This window comes from Hoplias malabaricus, chromosome 18 (genome assembly GCF_029633855.1).
Source record: "Hoplias malabaricus isolate fHopMal1 chromosome 18, fHopMal1.hap1, whole genome shotgun sequence".
NCBI classification, from domain to species: Eukaryota; Metazoa; Chordata; class Actinopteri; order Characiformes; family Erythrinidae; genus Hoplias; species Hoplias malabaricus.
Window position 1 is genome coordinate 34,466,827 of NC_089817.1, and position 18,974 is coordinate 34,485,800.

An 18,974-nucleotide genomic window follows, 5' to 3' on the forward strand; every position below is an offset into this window, starting at 1 on the left:
ACATAAAATAAAGGAGGGGTGTTACTCCTGGGTTTGTCCTCCACTCTGCTTTTCTGTGTTATGCTGGAACATTGCTGTGAGAATCTGATGGCAGCCACAGGAACATTAGAGAAGCCTGGACTAAATGATATATATGTGTGTGTTTCTCCCACTGAGCTGAGGATGCGAGTTAACTGCTGTGTCTTTTCTAAAACGGCTTTGTGCCGCAGTGGATCAGTGGGGACCACAAACATAATGGGGCATGAATCCCACTCTGCACCTTCTACCCTGCTTATACACTGTGTGTGTCTGTTTGTGTGTGTGTTTGTGTGTGTGTGTGTGTGTGTGTTTATGTACACCTGGTACACAAATCTGTTCATACACTTGCATTGTAGGCACTCTGTTTGTGTCATTTTGCCATTATGTAATGGTTTCATTGTGAAGTTAGGGTAAGGGGTGGGGTGTAGGGTCAGTGTAAGAAGTGGGGTGTAGGGTCAGTGTAAGGGGTGGGGTGTAGGGTCAGTGTAAGGGGTGGGGTGTAGGGTCAGTGTAAGGGGTGAGGTGTAGGGTCAGTGTAAGGGGTGAGGTGTAGGGTCAGTGTAAGGGGTGAGGTGTAGGGTCAGTGTAAGGGGTGGGGTGTAGGGTCAGTGTAAGGGGTGGGGTGTAGGGTCAGTGTAAGGGGTCGGGTGTAGGGTCAGTGTAAGGGGTGGGGTGTAGGGTCAGTGTAAGGGGTGAGGTGTAGGGTCAGTGTAAGGGGTGAGGTGTAGGGTCAGTGTAAGGGGTGGGGTGTAGGGTCAGTGTAAGGGGTGAGGTGTAGGGTCAGTGTAAGGGGTCGGGTGTAGGGTCAGTGTAAGGGGGCGGGTGTAGGGTCAGTGTAAGGGGGCGGGTGTAGGGTCAGTGTAAGGGGTGAGGTGTAGGGTCAGTGTAAGGGGTGAGGTGTAGGGTCAGTGTAAGGGGTGGGGTGCAGGGTCAGTGTAAGGGGTGGGGTGTAGGGTCAGTGTAAGGGGTGAGGTGTAGGGTCAGTGTAAGGGGTGGGGTGTAGGGTCAGTGTAAGGGGTGGGGTGTAGGGTCAGTGTAAGGGGTCGGGTGTAGGGTCAGTGTAAGGGGTGGGGTGTAGGGTCAGTGTAAGGGGTCGGGTGTAGGGTCAGTGTAAGGGGCGGGGTGTAGGGTCAGTGTAAGGGGTGAGGTGTAGGGTCAGTGTAAGGGGTGAGGTGTAGGGTCAGTGTAAGGGGTGGGGTGTAGGGTCAGTGTAAGGGGTGGGGTGTAGGGTCAGTGTAAGGGGTCGGGTGTAGGGTCAGTGTAAGGGGGCGGGTGTAGGGTCAGTGTAAGGGGGCGGGTGTAGGGTCAGTGTAAGGGGTGAGGTGTAGGGTCAGTGTAAGGGGTGAGGTGTAGGGTCAGTGTAAGGGGTGGGGTGCAGGGTCAGTGTAAGGGGTGGGGTGTAGGGTCAGTGTAAGGGGTGAGGTTTAGGGTCAGTGTAAGGGGTGGGGTGTAGGGTCAGTGTAAGGGGTGGGGTGTAGGGTCAGTGTAAGGGGTCGGGTGTAGGGTCAGTGTAAGGGGTGGGGTGTAGGGTCAGTGTAAGGGGTCGGGTGTAGGGTCAGTGTAAGGGGTGGGGTGTAGGGTCAGTGTAAGGGGTGAGGTGTAGGGTCAGTGTAAGGGGTGAGGTGTAGGGTCAGTGTAAGGGGTGAGGTGTAGGGTCAGTGTAAGGGGTGGGGTGTAGGGTCAGTGTAAGGGGTGGGGTGTAGGGTCAGTGTAAGGGGTGAGGTGTAGGGTCAGTGTAAGGGGTGAGGTGTAGGGTCAGTGTAAGGGGTGAGGTGTAGGGTCAGTGTAAGGGGTGGGGTGTAGGGTCAGTGTAAGGGGTGAGGTGTAGGGTCAGTGTAAGGGGTGGGGTGTAGGGTCAGTGTAAGGGGTGGGGTGTAGGGTCAGTGTAAGGGGTGAGGTGTAGGGTCAGTGTAAGGGGTGGGGTGTAGGGTCAGTGTAAGGGGTGGGGTGTTGGGTCAGTGTAAGGGGTGGGGTGTAGGGTCAGTGTAAGGGGTCGGGTGTAGGGTCAGTGTAAGGGGTGGGGTGTAGGGTCAGTGTAAGGGGCGGGGTGTAGGGTCAGTGTAAGGGGCGAGGTGTAGGGTCAGTGTAAGGGGTGAGGTGTAGGGTCAGTGTAAGGGGTGGGGTGTAGGGTCAGTGTAAGGGGTGGGGTGTAGGGTCAGTGTAAGTGGTGAGGTGTAGGGTCAGTGTAAGGGGTGGGGTGTAGGGTCAGTGTAAGGGGTGAGGTGTAGGGTCAGTGTAAGGGGTGGGGTGTAGGGTCAGTGTAAGGGGTCGGGTGTAGGGTCAGTGTAAGGGGTGGGGTGTAGGGTCAGTGTAAGGGGTGGGGTGTAGGGTCAGTGTAAGGGGTGAGGTGTAGGGTCAGTGTAAGGGGTGGGGTGTAGGGTCAGTGTAAGGGGTGGGGTGTAGGGTCAGTGTAAGGGGTCGGGTGTAGGGTCAGTGTAATGGGTGGGGTGTAGGGTCAGTGTAAGGGGCGGGGTGTAGGGTCAGTGTAAGGGGTGAGGTGTAGGGTCAGTGTAAGGGGTGAGGTGTAGGGTCAGTGTAAGGGGTGGGGTGTAGGGTCAGTGTAAGGGGTGGGGTGTAGGGTCAGTGTAAGGGGTGAAGTGTAGGGTCAGTGTAAGGGGTCGGGTGTAGGGTGAGTGTAAGGGGTGAGGTGTAGGGTCAGTGTAAGGGGTGGGGTGTAGAGTCAGTGTAAGAGGTGAGGCGTAGGGTCAGTGTAAGGGGTGGGGTGTAGGGTCAGTGTAAGGGGTGAGGTGTAGGGTCAGTGTAAGGGGCGGGGTGTAGGGTCAGTGTAAGAGGTGAGGTGTAGGGTCAGTGTAAGGGGTGGGGTGTTGGGTCAGTGTAAGGGGTGAGTTGTAGGGTCAGTGTAAGGGGTGAGGTGTAGGGTCAGTGTAAGGGGTGAGGTGTAGGGTCAGTGTAAGGGGTGAGGTGTAGGGTCAGTGTCAGGGGTGGGGGGTAGGGTCAGTGTAAGGGGTGGGGTGTAGGGTCAGTGTAATGGGTGGGGTGTAGGGTCAGTGTAAGGGGCGGGGTGTAGGGTCAGTGTAAGGGGTGAGGTGTAGGGTCAGTGTAAGGGGTGAGGTGTAGGGTCAGTGTAAGGGGTGGGGTGTAGGGTCAGTGTAAGGGGTGGGGTGTAGGGTCAGTGTAAGGGGTGAGGTGTAGGGTCAGTGTAAGGGGTCGGGTGTAGGGTCAGTGTAAGGGGTGGGGTGTAGGGTCAGTGTAAGGGGTGAGGTGTAGGGTCAGTGTAAGGGGTGGGGTGTAGGGTCAGTGTAAGGGGTCGGGTGTAGGGTCAGTGTAAGGGGTGAGGTGTAGGGTCAGTGTAAGGGGCGGGGTGTAGGGTCAGTGTAAGGGGTGGGGTGTTGGGTCAGTCTAAGGGGTGAGGTGTAGGGTCAGTGTAAGGGGTGAGGTGTAGGGTCAGTGTAAGGGGTGGGGGGTAGGGTCAGTGTAAGGGGTGGGGGTAGGGTCAGTGTAAGGGGTGGGGTGTAGGGTCAGTGTAAGGGGTGGGGTGTAGAGTCAGTGTAAGGGGCGGGGTGTAGGGTCAGTGTAAGGGGTGAGGTGTAGGGTCAGTGTAAGGGGTGAGGTGTAGGGTCAGTGTAAGGGGTGGGGTGTAGGGTCAGTGTAAGGGGTGGGGTGTAGGGTCAGTGTAAGGGGTGAGGTGTAGGGTCAGTGTAAGGGGTGGGGTGTTGGGTCAGTGTAAGGGGTGAGGTGTAGGGTCAGTGTAAGGGGTGAGGTGTAGGGTCAGTGTAAGGGGTGGGGGGTAGGGTCAGTGTAAGGGGTGGGGTGTAGGGTCAGTGTAAGGGGTGGGGTGTAGGGTCAGTGTAAGGGGTGGGGTGTAGAGTCAGTGTAAGGGGTGAGGTGTAGGGTCAGTGTAAGGGGTGGGGTGTAGAGTCAGTGTAAGGGGTGAGGTGTAGGGTCAGTGTAAGGGGTGGGGTGTAGGGTCAGTGTAATGGGTGGGGTGTAGGGTCAGTGTAAGGGGCGGGGTGTAGGGTCCAGTGTAAGGGGTGAGGTGTAGGGTCAGTGTAAGGGGTGGGGTGTAGGGTCAGTGTAAGGGGTGGGGTGTAGGGTCAGTGTAAGGGGTGAGGTGTAGGGTCAGTGTAAGGGGTGGGGTGTAGGGTCAGTGTAAGGGGTGGGGTGTAGGGTCAGTGTAAGGGGTGAGGTGTAGGTCAGTGTAAGGGGTCGGGTGTAGGGTCAGTGTAAGGGTGGGGTGTAGGGTCAGTGTAAGGGGTGAGGTGTAGGGTCAGTGTAAGGGGTGGGGTGTAGGGTCAGTGTAATGGGTGGGGTGTAGGGTCCAGTGTAAGGGGCGGGGTGTAGGGTCAGTGTAAGGGGTGAGGTGTAGGGTCAGTGTAAGGGGTGGGGTGTAGGGTCAGTGTAAGGGGTGGGGTGTTGGGTCAGTGTAAGGGGTGAGGTGTAGGGGTCAGTGTAAGGGGTGGGGTGTAGGGTCAGTGTAAGGGGTGGGGTGTAGGGTCAGTGTAAGGGGTGGGGTGTTGGGTCAGTGTAAGGGGTGAGGTGTAGGGTCAGTGTAAGGGGTGAGGTGTAGGGTCAGTGTAAGGGGTGGGGGGTAGGGTCAGTGTAAGGGGTGGGGGGTAGGGTCAGTGTAAGGGGTGGGGTGTAGGGTCAGTGTAAGGGGTGGGGTTTAGGGTCAGTGTAAGGGGTGGGGTGTAGGGTCCAGTGTAAGGGGTGGGGTGTAGAGTCAGTGTAAGGGGTGGGGTGTAGGGTCAGTGTAAGGGGTGAGGTGTAGGGTGAGTGTAAGGGGTGGGGTGTAGGGTCAGTGTAAGGGGTGGGGTGTAGGGTCAGTGTAAGGGGTGAGGTGTAGGGTCAGTGTAAGGGTGAGGTGTAGGGTCAGTGTAAGGGGTGGGGGTAGGGTCAGTGTAAGGGGTGAGGTGTAGGGGTCAGTGTAAGGGGTGGGGTGTAGGGTCAGTGTAAGGGGTGGGGTGTAGGGTCAGTGTAAGGGGTGAGGTGTAGGGTCAGTGTAAGGGGTGAGGTGTAGGGTCAGTGTAAGGGGTGAGGTGTAGGGTCAGTGTAAGGGGTGGGGTGTAGGGTCAGTGTAAGGGGTGGGGGGTAGGGTCAGTGTAAGGGGTGAGGTGTAGGGTCAGTGTAAGGGGTGAGGTGTAGGGGTCAGTGTAAGGGGTGAGGTGTAGGGTCAGTGTAAGGGGTGGGGGGGTAGGGTCAGTGTAAAGGGGTGGGGGGTAGGGTCAGTGTAAGGGGTGAGGTGTAGGGTCAGTGTAAGGGGTGGGGTGTAGGGTCAGTGTAAGGGGTGAGGTGTAGGGTCAGTGTAAGGGGTGAGGTGTAGGGTCAGTGTAAGGGGTGGGGGGTAGGGTCAGTGTAAGGGGTGAGGGTGTAGGGTCAGTGTAAGGGGTGGGGTGTAGGGTCAGTGTAAGGGGTGAGGTGTAGGGTCAGTGTAAGGGGTGAGGTGTAGGGTCAGTGTAAGGGGTGGGGGGTAGGGTCAGTGTAAGGGGTGAGGTGTAGGGTCAGTGTAAGGGGCGGGGTGTAGGGTCAGTGTAAGGGGTGGGGTGTAGGGTCAGTGTAAGGGGTGAGGTGTAGGGTCAGTGTAAGGGGTGGGGTGTAGGGTCAGTGTAAGGGGTGAGGTGTAGGGTCAGTGTAAGGGGTGAGGTGTAGGGTCAGTGTAAGGGGTGGGGTGTAGGGTCAGTGTAAGGGTGAGGTGTAGGGTGAGTGTAAGGGGTGGGGGGGTAGGGTCAGTGTACAGGGGTGAGGTGTAGGGTCAGTGTAAGGGGTGGGGGGTAGGGTCAGTGTAAGGGGTGGGGTGTAGGGTCAGTGTAAGGGGTGAGGTGTAGGGTCAGTGTAAGGGGTGAGGTGTAGGGTCAGTGTAAGGGGTGGGGGGTAGGGTCAGTGTAAGGGGTGAGGTGTAGGGTCAGTGTAAGGGGTGGGGTGTAGGGTCAGTGTAAGGGGTGAGGTGTAGGGTGAGTGTAAGGGGTGGGGTGTAGGGTCAGTGTTTAGTGTTTAGGTGTGTGTGTGTTTGTGCTTGCATTGAACAGTGTGTGAGTGTGTGTGTGTGTATGTATGAATGTGTGTGTGTGTGTGTGTGTGTGTGTGTGTGTGTGTGTGTGTGTGAGTTTAGCTCTCTCTGCAGCAGTGAGAGTGAAAACCTCTGGAGGCCGAAGGGGAAAAAAACACTTGACATTTGAGGGAAGTGAGAGAGGATCGATCTGCCGCCTCAGCACCGGCGCTAATCCACTTCCCTTCACTCGGGCAGAACCGGGTCCAGAACCGACCACCGTTGTTCTTAATGAGTCTAATACTTTCACACAGTACGGCTCTAAAAACAAAGACTAAACATCACCAATCATCCCTTTCCTCCCTCTATCTTTATCTACATTCCTCTCTCTCTCTCTCTCTCTCTCTCTCAATTTTGGCACAGGAACATGGTGGTGTTGCCAAACACTCTCTACCGCTCTCTCTCTCTCTCTCTCTCTCTCTCTCTCTCTCTCTCTCTCCCTCCCTATCTCTCTCTCCCTCTCTTATGTAAATGTAACATTAAAAACGACACACACACCATATTCAGTATAATTCAACACATTCAAACTCACACACACTCCTCCTCCTTCATCCTTTGCTTCTTTCCTCACTCTTTCTCAAAAGACAGTGCGGCTCTACGACCCATGGTGGTCATGTAGGGGTCCTGGGGGGGTCCTGTGGTGGTCTTGTAGAGGTCGTGTGGGGGTCATGAGCGCTGAAGAACAGGAGGAAAGTTGGCGGGGGGATTCAAAATTTCAGAATTCAAAATGTAGGGCATGGATCAATATTTAAAATCAATATTGGTTCATTTCTGTCCCCATGGTCGACAGATGCAGCGCAGCAGAGAGGTAATGCAGCCGAAGGCGTTTTATTTAACGTTCCTCCTGGAGATCTGAGGTTTTGCATGCGCTTGTATCCACAGTTACCATGGAAACCACCATTAACTGCAAACCTGTAATTGGATCCTTCCTTGAATGGAGGGATAATGAAGAAAGAGTGAGAGAGAGAGAGATGTTTCTGTCTCTCCTTTGGTATCAGAGGGAGCACGAGGTTAGGCTGGTGACTCCGGTATGAGGCCACACACACACACACACACACACACAGACACACACACACACACACACACACACAAACTGAGAGCTGTGCTTTTAAGGGTCACTCACGCACATCAACACACACTTGGTTGCGCTTTGTGCAGAAACACCTGGACACAGCTGTTCTCCTCTGTCACCTTCACCATAATGCAGCACACACACACACACACACACATACACACACACACACAGAGCAAGAGAGAGAGCAGCACCCCCTCCCCCTCCTCACTGCAGTAAAAAATGGCCTGAGCTGATCTCTACCTGCGCCTCACATCTTCCAGCTGGATTGCTGTGAGGATTTGATGGCATTCAGCCACGAGAATGGTGCTGCTGTTGGGCGATTAGTTCTGAATCACAGATCTTCCAATAGGTATTGGCTGGGGCTCCATCACTCCAGAGAACACAGTTCCACCTCCTATACTCTGGTAGTGGGGTGGTGACTGTAGGCTCATGTGCAGCTGCTTCAGAGCAGTCCTCTTTATTCAGTGTGTTTCCGTACAGATCACAGTAGCTGCTCTCACGCTTTGTCAGGAGCGTCCATAAACTTTTGGACACGTCTGTGTGCAGTGGAGGGGCAGAGGGCAGATGCTGAATCACACTCTGCCTCGTGTCTGTAAACTCACTTCATACTCTATTCTAGCCTAATGTCTCTCCCCCCCCCCCTCTCTCTCAGTCTCTGTGTGTGTGTGTGTGTGTGTGTGTGTGTGATGCTAACAGATCGGAGCTGACAGTGCGCATCCCCACTCTTAATTTTTAAATCACTTCTCCTCCCTTTTTACGTAATCTCCTTCCTCTCCCACGTTATTTTTATCTCCAACATCTCTCTCTCTCTCTCTCTCCTTTCCTACCTCCCCATTCCCCCCCTCCTCCCCCTCTCCTCTGCCTAATCCTTTCTTCACCGTTTGTTCTTTCTCACCACTGTTTCCTGTTTCTCTTTGACTCTTGCTCTCTCTTTAGGACACGAGCACACTCCATTCTCTCTCTCTCTCTCTCTCTCTCTCTCTCTCTCTCTCTCTCTCTCTCTCTCTCTCTTCTCTTCTTTCATCCTCTCTCTCTCTCTCCTCTTCTTTCATCCTCTCTCTCACACCTTCTTACACCCTCTCTCTCTCTCTCTCTCTCACCTTCTTACACCCCCCCCCCCTCTCTCTCTCTCTCTCTCTCACACACACACACACAGACTGTGTATTAAATAAGGTGTCCTGTCTACAGTACGAATCATTTGGAAATATAGGAATAACTTTATTCAGTTCTGAAAGTGGTTATATTTTATGAACTATTGATTATGCATCACTTTTTCAGCAGGAGACAGGTGTGAACAGGCCAGTGTAACATCTGTCTGTGTAGAATGTGGCTAGGTGTGATCATAGTGAGATAAACAGACTACCACGAAAAAGACGTCCCCTAGAAGGCACCATGTGTTGCTCCAGAGTGTGTATACACAGTATCTAAAGCATTAAAGGGGATTACACTTGGCATCGACACTAATACTTACACCCCTTTGGCTCTAAGTTTCGAACTCAATTGATTCCCTGAAGAATTTTAAAAGTTCACTTATTTTACGACAAAATTCATTTCCACTGAGCGTCCGTCCAGTTCTTAGATGAGTTCAGATCACTGCGGCCTTCGGTGAGGACCACGAGGACTCAGCAGATTTCAACAAAAGTCCTTGAGACACAGACACAGACACAGAACTCTTGAAATCTTCAGCTCGGGGGACCTTCGTGTTGGTGTCACCGAAGTGTAGCTCCTGAGGAGGACTGCAGGGCCTAGGGCTTGATTAAAGTCTGAGATTCTGAAGTTATGGGTCTGTAATACACATGATGTAAACGGGACCCAGTGTCAGAAGGAAGGTGCTGCCCTCTGCTGGTTTTATTCCTGAACTGAAGCTGCTTTTCTTGTCATTGTTACAGCAACAGGTCGTGACTTATACAGGGACAGTTGGGGGTGAGTCTGTCTTCTGTAGATGTCGATAAACCCTTCTGACCTCACACCCGGTGAACTACGGTGCTGACCTGTGCGATGTTATTCAGCCCCTTTACTTTCAGTGCAGCACTCACTCCAGAAGTTCAGTGAGGATCTCTGAATGATCCAGTGTAGTCCCAAATGACTGATGATGATAAATAGAATCCACCTGTGTGTAATCAAGTCTCCGTATGAATGACCTGCTCTGTGATAGTCTCAGGGTTCTGTTCAAAGCACAGAGAGCATCATGAAGACCAAGGAACACACCAGGCAGGTCCGAGATACTGTTGTATCTGTATCTATTTGGATACAGAAAGATTTCCCAAGCTTTAAACATCCCAAGGAGCACTGTGGAAGCAATCATATGGACCCGGCTGTCCCTCTAAACTTTCATCTCAAACAAGGAGAAGAGTGATCAGAGATGCAGCCAAGAGGCCCATGATCACTCTGGATGAACTGCAGAGATCTACAGCTGAGGTGGGAGAGTCTGTCCATAGGACAACAATCAGTCGTACGCTGCACAAATCTGGCCTTTATGGAAGAGTGGCGAGAAGAAAGCCATTTCTCAACAATATCCATAAAAAGTGTCGTTTAAAGTTTGCCACAAGCCACTGGGAGACCCACCAAACATGTGGAAGAAGGTGCTCTGGTGAAGCCAGATGAAACCAAAGTCCAACTGTTTGGTGTAAAAGCAACACAGCTCATCACCCTGAACACACCATCCCCACTGTCAAACATGGTGGTGGCAGCATCATGGTTTGGACCTGCTTTTCGTCATCAGGGACAGGGAAGATGGTCAACATTGATGGGAAGGTGGATGGGGCCAAATACAGGACCATTCTGGAAGAAAACCTAGAGTCTGCAAGAGACCTGAGACTGGGACGGAGATTTATCTTCCAACAAGACAACGATCCAAAACATACAGCCAAATCTACAATGGAATAGTTCAGAAATAAATGTATCCAGGTGTTGGAACGGCCAAGTCAAAGTCCAGAATCTGTGGAAAGAGCTGAAGACTGCAGTTCACAAACGCTCTTCACCCAACTTCACTGAAATTCTTGCCCATTCATCCTCGCAAAACAGCTGGAGCTCAGTCTCTCGATGTGCAAAACTGATAGAGACACACCCCAAGCGACTTGCAGCTGTAATTGCAGCACAAGGTGGCGCTACAAAGTATTAACGCAAGGGGCCGAGTAACATCGCACGCCCCACTGTTCAATTTATTATTTGTTAAAGTTTGACACGTCCAGTACATTTCATTCCACTTCACGATTGTGTCCCACTTGTTGTTGATTCTTCACTAAATTTTTTATATCTTTTGTTTGAAGCCTGAAATGTGGAAAAGGTTAAAGTTCAAGGGGCTGAACACTTTCGTAAGGCACTGTAATTTAAAACGTGCTCGTTCCTGTGTCAGTGTTTCATCGTGTAGTAGGAGGTTGATTTTAGGTCAAAAGAAATGCTCCAAAATATGGATTAAATTGAGTCTAATATTAAAAATAATAAACTTACACTGAACCCACACACTTTCGATGCCCTTTTCTTCCTCACGTAAATGATACAGATGTAAAGACTAATGTCTTTATGTGAGGTTTTAAAGCCACATGTGAAGCACCTGTCAGAGTAGAATAAAGTTATAGTATTTTAAATAATATAAACAAAAAATGACCCCTATATAAATATACACAACTAAATTAGAGCTGTCTTTAAAATTCAAAGAAGAGCTAAAGCTACCGTCAGGAAAACACACACATAAAAAATATTTCCTGTAATACCTTTCTCAAACCAACAGAGGGCAGTGCACGCCAGCTTTTAATGCTCCGCTTGCGGAAACGCATAGGAAACCAAATGCTACAAATGAATAGCGGTGTTCACAGTTGAACCATTGTCCTTAATGTCCTTACTGTTCGACTTAGATTGATCCTGGAGCTCTCTGTGCACTTTACTGTAACCCTCTGAAATATAACCGAACATAACTCAGCTCTATGAAGCTACAGTTGCTAAGGTGTTGCTGCACATTTTTTGAGCCTCTCTCTACTCAACAGTTTCAGCTCAGAGACCGCTATCCAAACACAGCTGTGTGATGAGGATGAGGGCTAGAGGAGGGATACAGCGCACATAATGACGGCACATCCACAAAGTGTTTAATTTTTATTATAAAGTAACACTCAGCTCCTGTATCTTCTGTGGAACACTGGGCTGTAGAAGCACCTCAGCTCCCTCGCTGTGACACGGTGGTATTTCTGGATGAAAAACCCACAGAAAGCACATCTCTGCAGCTCGGCTCCTTCAGAGCGAAATGAAAGATGCGTCGGTGTGGGCGCAAACGGCCGCCAGCTCCCAACGAAAACACGCTGGAAACACAAAGCCAAGGTCACGAGAACACGGCCTTGCGCCAAGCCTCAGAGACAAAGAAGAAGAGCTGAGAGCTGAACTCGAATCACCGTGGCAAGGTCAGCGTGCTGCGGTTATTATTTTTGAAAACAACAATTTATATAACTCAAACCTGTGCAGCAGCAGCGTATTACAGCCGTACGTCTTCAGAATCACGCCGAGCTCACGTAAGCTGAGCTAAACTGAGTTGGGTTGAGTGGAGGTGAGTCGAGTCGTGATGAGTTGAAGTGAACAAAGGAGAAGAATATGTTGAGCTGAGCTCAGGTGAACAATGCTAAACTAAGTTAAGTCATTTTTAGTTGAGTTAAGAGAAGCTGAGTTGAGTTGAGCTGAACTGAAAGGAGTCACGGTAATGTGAGTAGAGTTGGGTTGAGCTGAGGAGAGGAGAGTGTTGCTAAGCTGAGGTGATTTGGCCTGGGTTGAGTTAAGCTGAGCTGAGGTGATGTAGCCTGGGTTGAGTTAAGCTGAGAAGATGTAGCCTGGGTTGAGTTAAGCTGAGGTGATGTGGCCTGGGTTGAGTTAAGCTGAGGTGATGTGGCCTGGGTTGAGTTAAGCTGAGGTGATGTGGCCTGGTTGAGTTAAGCTGAGCTGAGGTGATGTAGCCTGGGTTGAGTTAAGCTGAATTGAGAGGATGTAGCCTGGGTTGAGTTAAGCTGAGGTGATGTGGCCTGGGTTGAGTTAAGCTGAGGTGATGTGGCCTGGGTTGAGTTAAGCTGAGGTGATGTGGCCTGGGTTGAGTTGAGCTGAGGTGAGGTGATGTATCCTGGGTTGAGTTAAGCTGAAATGATGTGGCCTGGGTTGAGTTAAGCTGATGTGAGGTGATGTATCCTGGGTTGAGTTAAGCTGAGGTGATGTGGCCTGGGTTGAGTTAAGCTGAGCTGAGGTGATGTGGTCTGGGTTGAGTTAAGCTGAGCTGAGGTGATGTGGTCTGGGTTGAGTTAAGATGAGCTTCACTCTCTCTCCTTCTCTCTCTCTGTTTTTTTTCCACTTGTTTCTCTCTCTTTCTATCTCTTTCTCTCTCTGCCTCTATCTCTCTCTCTCTCTCTCTCTCTCTCTCTGCCTCTTTCTCTCTTTTTTCCATTTCTCTCTCTCTCTCTCTCTCCCTCTCTCTCTCTCTCTCTCTCTCTCTCTCTCTCTCTCTCTCTCTCTCTCTCTGAGTGTGAACAGCCTGAAAAGAGAGCTCTCGATTTAAGACACTTTTATCCGCACAGTTTTTATGAGCCTCTCTACAGTGTTGAGTTAATTTCCAGTTTTTTCTGCTCTGAAAGTCTGTAACCCAGGTCTAGCTGGAGTTTACAGCTGTAATTCCCCTCGTCACGCCACGGAAGCTCTCTGTAATAAACTGAAATGGAGTTGAGACACGCCTGAGTCCCACTGGAGACGACATCTCAAACCCCGGTCTAGAGAATTCTATTAATGCCGATGCTCTTCTGCTGAGTGTGCAGTCCAGTGATATCTGGACCACGATGTAGGCCACACCAGCAGAACTGGGCGGGAGAACCGTATTCCAGGGTTTGAATTCAGACCCGAAAGAGAGAGAGAGAGAGAGAGAGAGAGAGAGAGAGAGAGAAGATCATAAATCTCAGAGAGCATGGAGTCACCTCCAGAATTCATATAGCAGAGAGTGTGATAGAGGTAAAAGTAGGTAAAAGATAAAAGAGAGGGGCCAGGGGTGAGAGAGGGAAGGACAGAGAGAGAGAGAGAGAGAGAAAGAGAGAGAGAGAATAACTTACAGTCACCATAAGACTGGCGTTTCTAATAAAATGATCACAAAAACCAATGGGGAACCTATTTCAAGGGTGTACTGCCTCCATCTTCTGCTGTTCCACCAATCACTTTACTCCTTTCTCCCCCTCTCTCTCTCTCTCTCTCTCTCTCATACTCTCCTCCTCTCATCACTCTCGTAAACCTCAGATAGTCAGAAGCCACCTCCAGAATCCATACGGTACAAAGACAGAGAGAGAGAGAGAGAGAGAGAGAGAGAGAGAGAGAGAGAGCAGTAAAAGTAGGTCTAAGTAGGTAGATAAAAGAGAGAGCACAGAGGGCAGGAGAGGGAGGAACAAAGCAGCACTCAGAGAGAGAGAGAGATCAGAGAGGTTTTCTTCAAAGAGAGCAACAAACAGGTGAGAGCGAAAGAGAAAATACAGAAAAGGTGTGGGGGGATAGAGAGAGAGAGAGAGAGAGAGAGAGAGAGAGAGAGAGAGACAGAGAGAGAGAAGCAAAAGTCAGAAGCAACAAGGACTGAACCAGAGCGAGAGAAGGACCTGGAAAGCGAGGGAGTGACTGGAGAAAAGGAGAAAAAGAGGAAGGACAGAGGTGTGGACGGTGGTGAGGATGGGTGTGGTTCTGGGGACGTTTTCAGTGCAGACCAAGCAGGTGAACTACAGGAGAGGTATGGATCTGTGTAACACAGGGAGCGTGTGTTGTCGGGGCTGTACGGTGCTGATTTGTCGGTGCAGTAGCGCTGCGACACTGGGATGGAACTAAAGGAAATGAAAGGGCCTCAGAAGTAAAAACAAAACTAAAATAAAGAGAAGATAATTAACCGTTGTTTACTTTCTGTTGTTGTGTCATAAACAAGACGCCGCTCCGAGGGAACGCCTCTCAGACTCGGACTCGGACGCTGGCTCTTGTCAGGACTGTAGTGAGTGTGGAGGAGATGAATTCTGAATAAGTGAGAGATAAACGAAGTCGTCTCTGTGTGAGACACAGTCCCAGTCTCATACTTCTCTTTCTGAGACTGTTGTAAGAAGCGGGACGTCAGGGGCTCGGGTCTCGGATGGGATCCTCACCTCAGGTCACTGTCTGTGAGGAGTGTGGTGTGTGTGGGTTTCCTCCAGGTCCTCCTGTCCACATGAAGAGTGCGATACTGTCCACAGGTGTGTGTGTGTGTGTGTGTGTGAGAGAGTGACAGGGTGAGAGTGTCATACTGTCCACAGGTGTGTGTGTGTTTGAGTGACAGGGTGAATGTGTTTGTGTGTGTGTGTGTGTGAGTGTGTGCGTGTGTTTGAGTGATTGGGTGAGTGTGTGAAACTGTCCACAGGTGTGTGTGTGTGTGTGTGTGTGTGTGTGTGTGTGTGTGTGTGTGAGTGAGTGACTGGGTGAGTGTGTGTGAGTGAGTGACTGAGTGTGTGAGTGAGTGACTGGGTGAGTGTGTAAGTGAGTGACTGGGTGAGTGTGTGTGAGTGTGGTGCTGTGTACAGAGTGTGTTCCTGTCATATCTCCAGTGATTCCTGCACCCCTCATGACCCTGATCAGGATGAAACAGTTACAGATGTTGAATGAATGAATGTATAATACGTTTAGAAAGGCTTTACACTAGACGTTGAAACACTGCTGTGAGCATCTGATAGCAGCTGCTACAGCTTTACTGTGTTCAGTTCAACTCTACTGAGGGTCTCAGGGTTTGCCTTTGCATCTCCTCTTGCTGTTTATACGATCTTAAGCAGATCTCTTGGTTTTCAAACCTGGACGTAGGAGTTTGTGGTGAATCGCTCGATCCACGCTCCATCCATTCTTCCATGCAATGCATTGTGGGCTATAAACACACCCCAAGGCAGCTTCTCACTCCCAATCAACCCCAAGCTGTTCTTTAATGAAGAGAGAAAGAGGGGAGAGTAGGCGATGGAGATGATTAGATACGGGAAGAAGAGATGAGGCTGTGAGAGAGTGATAAGATGGAGAGATAGAAGAGAAGAGAAAGCGAGACAGAGAGAGGAAGAGAGGAGGATACGGCCCATGCCTTGATGTTTAATTAAGTGCAGTTTAATGCAAAGTTGCTGTGAGGTGCAATCTTTACGCTCTACAGAGCTCCTCCCACTGCCGATAAAAACAAACACTCAGCAAAGATGGGCACGGGCGCCCGGGGCTCACGTGTTTTCACATGATCTCACGCCCACAGAGAGAGAGACAGAGAGAGGGATAAAGAGGAAAAAGAGAAAGCAGGACAGACCTATAACGTAGGTTTGGAGCCAAGAGGATTAGAAGTTCCGGGCGTTAAGACAGAAAGCTCGTTTGAAGTCTTCGCTGAAATCCCCAGGAGCTGATGCCTGAATGGAGGAGAAACATCTTGTACATAAGAGCAGCTCCATTTCTCCAGTGTCTCTTATATAACACTGTTCACACTGGCTCCACGAGAAGTGCACAGTCTACAATCAACAGCAAAAGAAGAGGTCTCATCAACATCTCTGTAGTTCCTCCTTAACATCTTTGTAGAGTCTATTTAATATCTCCCTAGGTCCACCTTAACATCTTTGTAATGTCTATTTAATATCTCTGTAGGTCCACTTTAACATCTTTGTAATGTCTATTTAATATCTCCCTAGGTCCACCTTAACATCTTTGTAATGTCTATTTAATATCTCTGTAGCTCCACCTTAACATCTTTGTAGAGTCTATTTAATATCTCCCTAGGTCCACCTTAACATCTTTGTAATGTCTATTTAATATCTCTGTAGGTCCACTTTAACATCTTTGTAATGTCTATTTAATATCTCCCTAGGTCCACCTTAACATCTTTGTAATGTCTATTTAATATCTCTGTAGTTCCTCCTTAACATCTTTGTAGAGTCTATTTAATATCTCCCTAGGTCCACCTTAACATCTTTGTAATGTCTATTTAATATCTCTGTAGCTCCACCTTAACATCTTTGTAGAGTCTAATTAATATCTAAATAGATCCACCTTAATATCAGTGTACATTTAAAATCTCTATATTTCCACCTTAATACCTTTGTACAGTCTCCTTAACACCTCTGTGGTTCCTCCTTAACACATATGTCATGTCTCTTTAATATCTCAGCAGTTCAGCATTAATCTCACTGTGTCCACATTAATATTTCTGTAGTTATTCCTTAAGATCTCCACAGTTCCACCTTAACATCTCAGTAGTGTCTCCTGGAGACACCGAGGTCAGATGGAGATAGAGTGTGTCTCCTGCTCCTCATATGTTTCTCCTAAAAGAAAGAGCGGGTAGGGGGCGCTATTGCGCAACTGAATGTGAGGTATATGAAAGTGTGTGTGTGTGTGTGTGTGTGTGTGTGTGGAGTTTCTTGGGGAAGCCTTGGCATGGCTGAAGGGTCAGTTCTGCTGGGTTTGCTCTTTGTGAAACAGGCCAGTTACATAACGCCTCATTAGCATCTTCACGCACCTCACACTCCTCACATGCAGCACACACGCAACACACACTCCTCACACACAACACACACACACACCACACTCCACATGGTTCTGTGATGTGTGAGTCTTTATTTTGTATTATTTATGAGGTTATGTAGCCACGGCCCTGAGCAGCACCACGCAAGACTCCCTCTCCCTCTCTCTCTCTCTCTCTCTCTCTCTCTCTCTCTCCCTCTCTCTCTCTCTCACACACACACACACACACACACGATCATGTGCTGATAATGGATTCTGAATCCCACATTCCTCTTCATCTCGTCCCAGAAAGTACTGACTGGTGCTGGTTCTGGTGCTGGAAGTTTTTATTCGTCTTTAGTTGGCGCTTGGCGCTGAGGGACGATAAGAGGCTGGATCCCAAACACTTAATAAATAAATATTTATTTGCAGTTTCCAATGAACAAGACAAACGTGTGTTATATAATATCTTCTAATGTGTAGCAGTAGCATTCAACATGACTCATTCCTGTCAGAGAGAACAGCAGGGAAGCAGAAATATGATGAGATGAAAAGAGTGTGTGTGTGTGTGTGTGTGCATGCTATTCATCGTCACACACTCCGCATTGCTCCGCTTCACCGAGACTACCAGCACAGCAACAGAGAGAGAGAAGAAAGGAGAACGAAATAGATTTAGTGGCGGGTAAGGGACAGCAGATGAAAAGAAAAGCTGAGGGGAGAGAGAGAGAGAGAGAGAGAGAGAGAGATAAAGGTAAGAATGATATCAGGGAGACAATGAAGATAGTGAAGAGATTGCCAGAGGGTGAACGAAAGAGATGTAAAGTGAGAGATGGGAATGAGAAGGAGGGAGTGAAACTGAGGAGTAAAGAGATAAGGATAACGAAGGGTAGAGAGATGGGCAGAGGGAGGGGGCAAAGTAAGAGTGAGGTGGACGAGAGAGAGGGAGAAAAAGAGCAGAGCGAGGGAGGGAGAGAGACATTTGTAGGAGGAGCAAGAGGGAGGGATGTGTTTTCATTTCAGGAGAGGAAAATTCGCATTGGCTCTCGTTCATTCACAACTCACAGCAGAGAGAGAGAGAGAGAGAGAGAGAGACAGAGGTGGACAAGTACTGGGGACAGTTTGTGGACGCTGTCATCATGGGTGCAGTGGTGGGAACCCTGACCATGCAAACCAAACAGAGACAACCATCCAGAGGTACGCAAAGGAGGGAGAGGGAGGGCAAGGTGGGTGTAAACATGGGGAGGAAGGGTGTAAACCTGCTGCATGATAACCACCCGTCCACATGAGTGAAGCTGAAGTTGACTTCTTGTTCTCCTACATCTTATTAGAATACTTCATTCCACCTTAAATGGTGCAGCACCTTAGAATAAGGAGCCAACTTCAGCACTGAACTTGACTCATTGTTTTCCAGCGTCTTATTTAAATATACCACCTTAAATTGCACAGAACCTAAGAATGTCAGCTTCTTATTCACATTTTCCGTTCCACCTTAAACAGGGACGCATTACTGTTAAGACACTGAGCTGAAGTTGTTCTTCTACTGCTTTTTATTAGAATTCTACATTCCACCTTAAATGGTGCAGCACATTGCTGATTGCTCTCCATCTTATTTGAATGCCTCTTTCCACCTTAAAAGGTGCAGCATTAAGAATAAGGAGCCAACTTCATCACTGAGCTTAAGTTGTTGCTCTGCTGCTTCTTATTTGAATTCTGCATTCCACCTTAAATGGTGCAGCTCTTAATAACAGTGTGCTGCACCGTTAAAAACTTCAACACAGAGCTTTGCCTGTTTCTTATTTGAATATTAATTTCCACCTTAAATGGCACAACACTGTGCTTGGCTTATTGTTCTACAGCTTCTTGTTTGAACTATCCATTCCACCTTAAATGGTGCAGCAGTTACTTTCTAAGAATACTTCAGAAGAACTTCAGAAGCATGTTACACTCAGTGACAGCGGAACAAAGAGAGCTCAGAAGGATAGTAAAACCAAGATGATGCCATTCCACACACACAATAATAATCACGGGATTAATAATTATAAATTAATGGAATAATAATCAATAACAAGCTGAAGGTGACAGTTATGGGATCCTAGGAGGTGTCTGATGTTGTTTGGATGGCGGGAGTCCGTACCGAACTCACAGTGGGTGTGTTAACCTCAGTGTGTGTGTGTGTGAGAGTGTGTGTGTGTTTTGGTGTGTACGTGAGCCGGAGCTTTAACACTCTGCTCACATATCATCTCTCTTCCTGTCCACATGCTCAGGGGTGCGGTTGTCATGGAGACAGGTTTGTGAGGACGGCGGTGTTAATATGGAGTGTGTTTTGCTTGATGGAGGCTATGTGCTCTGCGTAGATTGGATGAGAACTGCTACAAAGAACAGCTACACATGAGCTGGAGTTCAGCATGCTCA

General features: G+C 49.4%; 1 protein-coding gene across 4 annotated transcripts in view; it reads left to right on the forward strand.

Annotated features, from left to right (window-relative positions):
• Positions 1–18,974, forward strand: part of kcnip1b (Kv channel interacting protein 1 b) — a 36,652-nt gene that overhangs the window by 8,601 nt on the left and 9,077 nt on the right. The window contains exon 1 of one of the 4 annotated variants that reach the window (XM_066650593.1): positions 13,686–13,821. The exons of 1 other annotated variant lie outside the window; for it this stretch is intronic. In XM_066650593.1, the coding sequence (XP_066506690.1) occupies positions 13,764–13,821 (58 nt within the window). In that variant the 5' untranslated portion in view covers positions 13,686–13,763. Of the gene's footprint in view, positions 1–13,685; positions 13,822–17,581; positions 17,786–18,974 lie in introns of those variants that run through there. 2 more of the 4 variants (XM_066650592.1, XM_066650595.1) reach the window with 2 other exon arrangements.